Source organism: Montipora capricornis, chromosome 12 (genome assembly GCF_036669925.1).
Source record: "Montipora capricornis isolate CH-2021 chromosome 12, ASM3666992v2, whole genome shotgun sequence".
Taxonomy (NCBI): Eukaryota; Metazoa; Cnidaria; class Anthozoa; order Scleractinia; family Acroporidae; genus Montipora; species Montipora capricornis.
Window position 1 is genome coordinate 9,646,783 of NC_090894.1, and position 10,372 is coordinate 9,657,154.

At 40.3% G+C, this 10,372-nt stretch overlaps 1 protein-coding gene and 1 pseudogene across 1 annotated transcript in view; both read left to right on the forward strand.

Moving 5' to 3' along the window:
• On the forward strand, nucleotides 1–4,930 carry LOC138027218 (monocarboxylate transporter 12-like; annotated as a pseudogene).
• Nucleotides 4,931–7,685: 2,755 nt separating this feature from the next.
• Nucleotides 7,686–10,372, forward strand: part of LOC138025425 (monocarboxylate transporter 12-like) — a 4,462-nt gene continuing 1,775 nt past the window's right edge. Inside the window, exons 1-2 of the mRNA XM_068872643.1 lie at nucleotides 7,686–7,895; nucleotides 9,426–10,037. Of these exons, the coding sequence (XP_068728744.1) occupies nucleotides 7,686–7,895; nucleotides 9,426–10,037 (822 nt within the window). The remainder of the gene's footprint in view (nucleotides 7,896–9,425; nucleotides 10,038–10,372) is intronic.

Here is a 10,372-nt window from a genome sequence, read left to right on the forward strand (position 1 = left end):
TTGACGAAAATTAAAAAAACAACTATCAATCAATTGTCACACGGCCGGGCCAGTGAGAGGCTTGGGTCGATTCCATTTGGTTTGTGACGTCATCACAGGAGATACCCATGCCTCCAAACAGCGCGGTCGCGTGTGGGCCAATTGACTTTCACAAGCAAAGCAACACATGCAGGGGTAAAAAGTAATTATTTTATTTATCTTGACCGAGAAAAAAAGGCATTAGGGACCGTTCATTATTTATCGGGGGCAGGGCTGGGTGATTTTAGGGGGGGCGACCTGAAATTTTTGCCACTTAAAAAGGGGGAGTCCTGAAGTAATTGCTGAATTATGGAGGGGGGCCTTGAAATTTTAAAAAGGTCAATGTTTAAAATGGAGAAGTTAACCTTTTGTATACGAAATGCCTGGATGGTAGCTGAGGAGGTGCAAAAAAGGGTAGACGATGCTCCTGTATTATCAGAGTACATCACTGCTTGCAAGTCACAAAAAATGGAGAACATGTTTTTTTTCAGAGAAGAACATTTGTCAAGTTATCAGAAGTGCACACAGAAGGTTGCGGGGTCATGCTACATAGAAAAAATCGGAAATTTCCAGGAAATTCATTGTAAGCGTGGAGAACTATTTACAGAGTTTATTAGAGAGGGATGACGAGAACACCTGGATGGTACTCTTTGTGATTACTGTTCAAATCACCACTGGATTGGGCCTGACCTTTCGAGAGTTCCTCAGCCAGTTCCGGACCGGGCCAACCCTCCACGCTTTCTTCCTGTTTGGAGAACGCCTCTCAACAATGATCAAGGCAAACCAAGATCTGTTGATGACTACCAGCCTCGGGCTCAGATTTCCCGGCTTTTTAAGTCAGGTTTATGAAATCTCGAGAACAATGAGGCTATTGAGAACTTCTCAATGCAATATGCGACTGATAGCAATTTAGTAAAAAACGCAATTGAACACCTTCTTGACATCAAGCGACGAGAAAATATCCGAGCAAATCAGAGGAAATTAAATGCACAAGAAAGAAATGAAAAAGGCTACGACAAATATAGTTGGGAGGAACTAACAGTAAATGGAGGCTTAAATGAACTAACTGTTTCTGAATTAGATAAATATCTGAACTTTCATCGTTTGCCAAAATCTGGGAGAAAGTTGCAAAAAATTAAGCGTATCACCTGTCACACGTGCCGATCAAACACGGTACAAGTGCAATCTTAGGTTACAGCACGGCCGATATGTGATGAAGACACAGACGCCACCAGTGATGACTCGGAGGAAGAAATTATAGAAGAATTTGGCAGCTCAGATGGCACATCGGATAGCAAGCTACACCCCCAGTTAATAACCACCACAGCGGAAGAGTGGCAGGCTCACGGAGAAATGTGTTTCTTTAACAGTATGCTAAATTAGTAATTGGGGATTGAAATTATTCCCCAATAGAATATGAGGGTCCTAAAAATTTTTTTGCGTTATTGAGGGGGGTCTTGATAAAAAAAATAGTTTTTGGAATTTTTCACCCATCCCCCCCGCCCCTCTGATAAATAATGAACGGTCCCTTATAGGAGAGAAGAAGCATAAGCAACTTGCTATTTTACATCAAGTAGATCAGTATAAGCCACTTGGGATAATGCCAATACGTTTTCTCTTGAGACCATTAAAAATCCCAAGAGAAACTGGAAACAATGCTTTTGCAAAATTTGGGGGTAACAAACGAAGAGTATTATGGTATTTTCTGAAGTGGCTTATTATTCGCTACTTGCACAAATCCCATCATACACCTCTTTTACCTCCAGAATTGAGCATAATCATTGTTTGCAAATTCTCCTGGGACATGATTTATTCTTCTTATTATTTATAGGTATTTGACCTGTTACAGAGAAGACTTGGACATTATCGTGGAAAAAATGTCTTTGTTACAAAGCTGCTCTCAAGATTGTTTCCAATTTAGCACTATATTATGGCTTTTCAAAGGAACACGTTTTCTAGATAGTTCGTGGTCATGGGTAGTTTGTGTTTCGGCGGCAATCTGCAGTTCCGTTAATGTTGGCTTTACGCTGAGCTTCGGAGTGTTTCTCCCTGAGCTGATGTCATATTTTGATGAGACAAGAGAAAAAACAGGTAAAACACGATGCTAGGGCAATCTTATCCATACCCTCCACTCACTTTTTACTCTGTCAGACCGTTGGGGACCGGTGCCCAAAACATGTCTGCAGTTTGCCCCTTTGGTATCTCTTAATATATCTTTTGAGAACAGTTCAATTCAAGATGGCTTATATAGGCAAAATATGTCATCATCATTACAAATTATTTTGTGGTCTTTGTTGCTTTTACAGCTTTCGTGGGCTCAGCAGCTTTGAGCATGACATGGCTTGCAAGTCCGCTTGCTGGATATTTTTGTGATCGCTTTGGCTGTCGCATTACAGCATTCCTTGGAGGACTGCTTTGTATGACGAGCTTGCTGTGTTCTTCGTTTGTTCAAAGCCTTACCCACATGTACTTGACATACAGTCTAGTTCTCGGCTTGGGTGGATGTTTTCTTTACAACTCCTACTTTCTTGTAATAGCGCTTTATTTCAAAAAGAAGCTGTCCATAGCGACAGGGATCGTTGCTATGGGTTGTAGTTTAGGAATCACATTTCAAGGTCCATTGCTTCAAACTTGCTGGACTCGTTTGGATGGCGAGGCACCTTCAGAATCATGTCCATATCATTTGCGTTGGCAAGTTTGCTAAGCTTGAGTTTCAATCCAAACGTGCAAGAAAACTCAGCGGTGGAGAATGTCAACAACGAAAACAACAACAAAGACGACGATGGTAGCGATCACAAAAAGAGCAATTTAATCGCCATGTGCTGCAGTGTGTGGAGAATTCCTACCTACACTTTTGTGGTCCTATCGTTGATGTTCGGAAGCTTCGGCATCTACATTCCATTGATCTATTTGGTAGGTAATAGCTGGCATTTGCGCTGCACATGTTCTCAGAACTGGCCATTAAAATTCGTGTCCTGTTTGTTTTCTTTCGTTTAATTTATCTATGTATGTATGTATGTATGACGAAAGAGAGACATTGTGCGTTGATTGGCTATGAGGCGCAAAACTTGGTCGGGAAGTTGCTGTGGAATGATTAAGAAAAAGATAGGTTCCGTCTTTTGGGGTAAACACAAATCCGGATTTCTGAATCCAAAATTGGATTTTGCGTTTTTTTGGGTTGAATCCATAACTGAACCCACACTTCCAGTGGGTTCTTTAGATCAATCCAAATCCGGATTCTTGCTAAAGAAAGACCGTCTCGTTACCTTACTCAGTTCAACTGACCTTCTTCATCCTCAAAGATATCGAGTTTGTTCAGATTTTCCTTCTACTCGCGTTTTAGGTCAAGTACTGTGAAGATGTTGGAATCTCTGCACAAAAAGCTTCTCGTCTCTATATTTACGTCGGCCTTGTTTCATCCGTCGGTCGGCTTATATCAGGAAGGTTATGTAACGAAGACAAAGTGAACGCTGTTTACGTTTATCAATCCTCTTTGCTGTTAGCCGCGATTTGCGCTTTTTTGCTACCGTTTGCCACCAAATATGAGGAATTAATCGCGTTTAGTTGTGTGTATGGCTTGGCTGATGGAATCTCTATCACAACGCACACTTTTATTCTACTTAGCTGCGTTGATGCCAAGAGAAGAACAGCGGCGTTTGTCATGAACAATGTTCTTTTTGCCATTCCGCTCGCAGCTGGTGGCCCGATCATTGGTAAGTTTACAATTGAACCACTTCCCTCTATCGAAAGTGGCCATTCTTTTGCTTATCACCGAGATTTACGACCTTTGGCTTGTTCTTAATTACGCCCAGTCGTAGTAAGGGTCCAGTATTTGCATCTACCATGGCTTCTAATTTGGAAGACCGCGCTAAAAGTCTCTATTTTTTTTTTACGGTATGTGGATCTGATCATGTTCTGCTTGTAGCCGGCAAAGAGACCCAGGATTGGTATAATTTTTGCAGCACGACTGCTCCTAGTCCAAGAAAAGCCGGAAGTCCAGTTAGGAACCAGACAGATGAGTCTTGTTGCCTTGGTGCTGACCGTAATGAGATCAGCGCAGAGACAGTGCGGTGCAGTCAGCAATGGTTAAGGTGCATCCCTTAACCACATCCCAGGATCAAGACCCGTTCTAGCCTGCGAACGCAAACGTATTTCCGGCGGTTGTTTCGACCGCTGGAAATACGTTTGCGTTCGCAGGCTAGACCTGCTCTGGCCACTTCTTGAATTTAGTCCTGATAGTCCCTGGTTTAACTTGTCGGCTGCACTTGTATGTAACCAACTGGTTTGCCTCCGTGCATTTGAGATTCTCAACCCATTGACTCCCGAGGAGTTCCGCAAGTGTCAATTCTGGGCCCGGGGGTTCCCCGTTGACGAGTAAAATCGTCTGGCGTTAGACAGAGTAAAATACTAAGTATGGCCGGTTTAGGGGTGAATTAAAGATGTTGTTTTGTGCTATTGTTCATTGATTTTGTTTCATTGGTCCTCAAAAACCCTTACGGGAAGTGAGCGTAAGCAAAAACATCGCTGGTGACCTCTGGGGATGCCGGAGAATGAATTGCCTTTGTAACATTCAGACACCTTTGACATCGATAAATTTTTTTTTCGTCTTGCAGGACTAATAGTGGATAACACAGGAAATTACGTTTATTCGTTTTACGTGACGAGTGGAGTTATACTAACAGGATTTTTGATTCCGATGGTATTAATTGTAATTAGAATAAAAAGGAGATTAAGAATTAGTCCCGTGGAATTCACACCAGATGAAGAATCTGTTAGAAAAATATAATGACTGCAAACAAACTTACGCTGGAGTCTTGCAGTTCATGGGAACGCACAGCTTGAATGGAATTAATTAACCGTTTTTTTCTTTTATTTTAAAGGGGTTTTATAGTAGACCTATCAGGAAATTAAGTTTTTCATCTATTTGGGACATGGCACTTATGAAAGTGGCAAAATTGTGAGATTCATTTTGACTACCGTAATAATTCAATGCATCTATGAAACGGCCACTAGTGGTGTATTTTTAAAAAAAAGAATTGCAGTTTTACAAATGGTTTTCTTGGAATATTATTAGAGACGTTTTATCTGGAAACCAGGCAGCAGAAGTCAGGAAGCAGAACAGCCAGCTAGCTAGTGAGTAAGCCCCACGCATATCACTCACGTTCTCGGCGGATTTTCGAGCAAAAGAGAGGCTGGGCGCAGTCTAGAGTGAGTTTCAATTGAGTGTCGTAAAACCAAAACCAAAAGCACGGGAAAATATGCACGCACGAGCCACGATTAGTTTTGGTTTCACTTCTGATTGGTTGAAAAAAGTGGCCCGAGAACTTTGAACAATCACTGAGTGAAGTAATCGTAAACCACAGCAATTCGCTAATCACTTTCGACACTCAATTGAAAACCACTCTATGCTTGTCCTAGTTTTTATTTGTATGTGTGTGTGCGCGCGCGCTTAGGGCGTTGCACGTTGCGTGCGTGAGTGTGCGAGGAGGGTAGCCTTAGAAAGGTAATTCATTCCTTCCCCCCCCCCCCCCCCCACACATAACCCTGCCATCCTGTTATTTTTATAATTGTTGGCGAATTGTTAAATAAATAAATAAATTTTTGGAATAAGGTGTATTCGCAGCCTTGTACCTCAGAAACAAAGTTTTTTTATTGGAAAATATCCACCTCTAAATCTTTTATAAAGGGAGGTGCCTACTAATTAAAGATATTGTTGCCCCAGTGTGTGATTATGCAGGAAATGTAGATCTTAACAAGTGTTTATTGAAATCCAAAAAGAAAATTGGGGGTAACACGCATTTTTCAAAGATAGTTCATAAATAATATTTGTAAAAAGCATTAAACTACAAAGCAATGTCTGGCGTTCTTTCTCAAATTGAAGCTTTATTATCTCAAAAATGCAGTGTTACCCCCAATTTTCTTTTGGATACTAAGAGTACTTACTAAGATCTACTTTCTCCGTTTTAAACGCGCAAAAATATCCCTGTACTAGTAAGCATCCCGATAGGAATTCCGAGTATCTCGAGATGCGCAGAACGTATGCGCAAATAACAATAGTAGGCCCCGTCCTCGAAAAGGTTTTCAGCTGAGCGCGCGCGCGTAAGCCACACACGCAATTCGTAAGCTGCTTGCGTCACCATAAATAAACAAATACCGCTAATTTCGCTTACCTTTCTCCAAGTCCTATATACATGGCATATAAATAGACATCTCCTATTTACGAAAACTACGAAAATTCTACTTAAACGGTTTAATAGTTACTTAAATCCGTTTGTTGTTGACCTGTAGCTCCACTCGCGCGCGGACTCGAATGAGCGGGTGACGCATGCGTAAAATGCTGATCTTGTAACCCCCTAATTTTTCCTGATTTTGCAACTTTACTCGTTTATATCTCTGCTTCTGGACGGTGAATTTCTTTCATTTTTTTCATGTTAGCTTAGATTAATTTAAACCGTTTTGGCTTTGAAATTTATAAAAATTCTGTGGGTGAAAAAATAATTAGAGACACAATTCAAAAAAACTTATTTTTTCTGAAAAACTGACCTACAGATTTTGTTGATTTTAAATATTTTAGAGAGTATTTCTAACATTATCTGGTAACGATGAATGGGAAAATTTCACCGTCCCGTTTTCTTCAAAAAGGACCACATATGTGATTTTAAGGCTTAAAGAAATGCCTAATATCGTTGCCATGGTAACATTATTTTGGAGGAAAACATAATGTGAGAAATCTACGATAGGTACTTAATACCCGGGCCACATTTCGTCTTGATATGATTGCCCTAACTTATCTAGGACCAGAATATGTTTATTTGTTTGAAAAAAGGAGAAACTATTTCGAGCCTCCTTAATAGACCATTTAACAGTTGTGTGCTTAGTGTTCCTGGCCTTTTAATGGCAGAGTGTGTGCGCTCCCACAACTGCAAAGTAAGACTTTCATATGTCATGGGCGGGGCCATCTTGAATATTTATGATGTGTCTAAATTATTCCAAATGGCGACGCCTGTAGGAGTAAAGTACGCGATTGTGCAAATTCATTTGTTTTGAATAACAACGCTTAGTTAAATGAAATGGTTAAAAAACTCAAACACGTTTGAGTGTAAACAATCATTCCCGTTGTTAAAAAGTTACTGTTTTATCTTTTTTTGTTGTAGTACGAATACCTTTAAAGACTTTTAAAACAGAAAGCGACAAAGTTGATCAACTTCAGCCTATCACAACGCTGTATGTGATCCATTAACCGCGGTTTAGCTGCGGTGATTCAATCGACGGAAAAGGAAACGTAGAAACCGTGTAAAGAGTTGACGAAAGATGAAAAAACTGGCTGTCAATTGTCAAACGACCCTAGCTGTGAAAGGAATGGGTGGATTCCTAAGAAAACATGACAAGTACACTGACTTTCTTAAGCACCTTGTGACGTCATCACGTGAACGTACTCATGCCACAAAACAGTGTGGTCGCATGTGAGCCAATTGACTTTCACTGGCAAAGCGACAAATGCAGGAGTATCATATGAGCAACTTGCAGTTGCACAGTACGTAGCCAGTATTGCGACAAACTTACGTAATTAAATTAATAAAAAAAAAAGTGTTTTTCCGTTCATTTGACTTAGCATAGGAATTTGACCCATATCTCCGACGACCTAGACATCAGCGTGGAAAAAGAAAATGTCTTTGCTACGAAGCTGCTCTAAAGAATGCTTCAAATTAAGCTCTGTTGTGTGGCTTTTCAAAGGAACGCGTTTTTCAGATAGTTCGTGGTCATGGGTAGTTTGCGTTTCGGCGGCCGTCTGTAATGCTGTTAACCTTGGCTTTACGCTGAGTTTCGGTGTGTTGTTCCGTGAGTTGATGTCATATTTCGACGAAACAAGAGAAAGAACAGGTAAGACGCGATGCCCGACGCAACAATTTATTAAATGAAATCCGTAAGAGTATCCCTCCTAGGATATCCATTAACTTGAATCTGGCAATCGCCAAACAACTGTTTTCATCTGTTACTAATCAACGGCGCTCAACTCGGTCATCATTACAGGAAAAGATTGCTAGAGGTCAATAAATTTTACCATCATGATCACAAAGAACTCGAACGTATTCAGTTCTCCCAGCCAATAAATGACAGCACTACCTTCCTAAAAGATAAATTGGCTTAGTTTTATCTGGTCGGAATAAGTTATAAGTGTTTGTTGTCCACTAAAACATTTCACACTTTTACAATTGACCTCTTTTACGTTCGCATTAGAAGTATTTGCACCCGTTTTTTTTTATTTGCAATATTTCGAGTGTGTTGAGCTTTTGAATTTTATCACTACGTACTTTTTTCGTTCGCTTTGACCGCATAAGATGAATCATTTGAACGTTTAAAATCATGGTTTCTACAGTATCCCAATTTCTTGATTTTGGTGCATTAATTGGTTAGTCGGTAACGAATCTATGATCGATTCTTGTATGACTAACAAACGGTTCAACGCCGAGCGCGATGTGTAAAAAAACGGGTTTTGTGGTGTCGTTCACTAACGCTAACATTGCTAATAACGTCAGCCATACATTTCCGAATGGTTTCTTTGCGCGAACTGCAAATTGATCAAATGTGTTTTGGAAATATTTCAATCAAGTTCTTACCAGTTTTTGCGTGATCAAGTGAAAAATCAATTAGTACAAATGGCAGTAAAAGAACAAATTTCTCAACTTTCATAAAACTTTCGTATTGGGAAGATATCGTTGACGTCACCTATTGTCATTAATGTGCCAACCAGAGCCTCAATGGTTGTAAGAACAAAGGGTCTTTTGTTTCTGTGGTTGTCACATTTGAATAAAAAAAAGCAATCTTTGTAAACATATACTCTTCCCTATAAAAACCTTTGGTATTAGAAAGCAAATATTTATATACTGTGCTTGGCGGATTATCAACAGTGCCATTTGTATATTAAGACTAGTTAGTGCATTAATTTTTCCAGAGAGGACTTGGACATTATCGTGGAAAAAAAATGTCTTTGTTACAAAGCTGCTCTAAAGAATGTTTTAAATGTAGCACTATATTATGGCTTGTCAAAGGAACACGTTTTCTAGACAGTTCGTGGTCATGGGTAGTTTGTGTTTCGGCGGCGGTCTGCAGTTCCGTTAATGTTGGCTTTACGCTGAGCTTCGGTGTGTTGCTCCCTGAGTTGATGGCATATTTCGATGAGACAAGAGAAAAACAGGTAAAACACGATGCCAGGGCAATCTTACCCATTCCCTCCACTCACATTTTACTGTGTCAGACCGCTGGTGGCCGGTGCCCAAAACATGTCTGCAGTTTGCCCCTTTGGTATCTCTTAATAAACCTTTTCAGAACAGTTCAATTCAAGATGGCTTATATAGGCAAAATATGTCATAATCATTACAAATTATTTTGTGGTCTTTGTTGCTTTTACGGCTTTCGTGGGCTCAGCAGCTTTAAGCATGACATGGTTTGCAAGTCCGCTTGCTGGATATTTTTGTGATCGTTTTGGTTGTCGCATTACAGCATTCCTTGGAGGACTGCTTTGTATGACGAGCTTGCTGTGTTCTTCGTTTGTTCAAAGCCTTTCCCACATGTACTTGACATACAGTCTAGTTCTCGGCTTGGGTGGATGTTTTCTTTACAACTCCTACTTTCTTGTAATAGCGCTTTATTTCAAAAAGAAGCTGTCCATAGCAACAGGGATCGTTGCTATGGGTTGTAGTTTAGGAATCACATTTCAAGGTCCATTGCTTCAAACTTTGCTGGACTCGTTTGGATGGCGAGGCACCTTCAGAATCGTGTCCATATCATTTGCGTTGGCAAGTTTGCTAAGCTTGAGTTTCAATCCAAACGTGCAAGAAAACTCAGCGGTGGAGAATTTCAACAATGAAAACAACAACAAATACGATGATGGTAGCGATCACAACAAGAGCAATATAATCGCCATGTACTGCAGTGTGTGGAGAATTCCTACCTACACTTTTGTGGTCCTATCGTTGATGTTTGGAAGCTTCGGCATCTACATTCCATTGATATATTTGGTAGGTAATAGCTGGCATTTGCGCTGCACATGTTCTCAGAACTGGCCATTAAAATTCGTGTCCTGTTTGTTTTCTTTCGTTTAATTTATCTATGTATGTATGTATGTATGACGAAAGAGAGACATTGTGCGTTGATTGGCTATGAGGCGCAAAACTTGGTCGGGAAGTTGCTGTGGAATGATTAAGAAAAAGATAGGTTCCGTCTTTTGGGGTAAACACAAATCCGGATTTCTGAATCCAAAATTGGATTTTGCGTTTTTTTGGGTTGAATCCATAACTGAACCCACACTTCCAGTGGGTTCTTTAGATCAATCCAAATCCGGATTCTTGCTAAA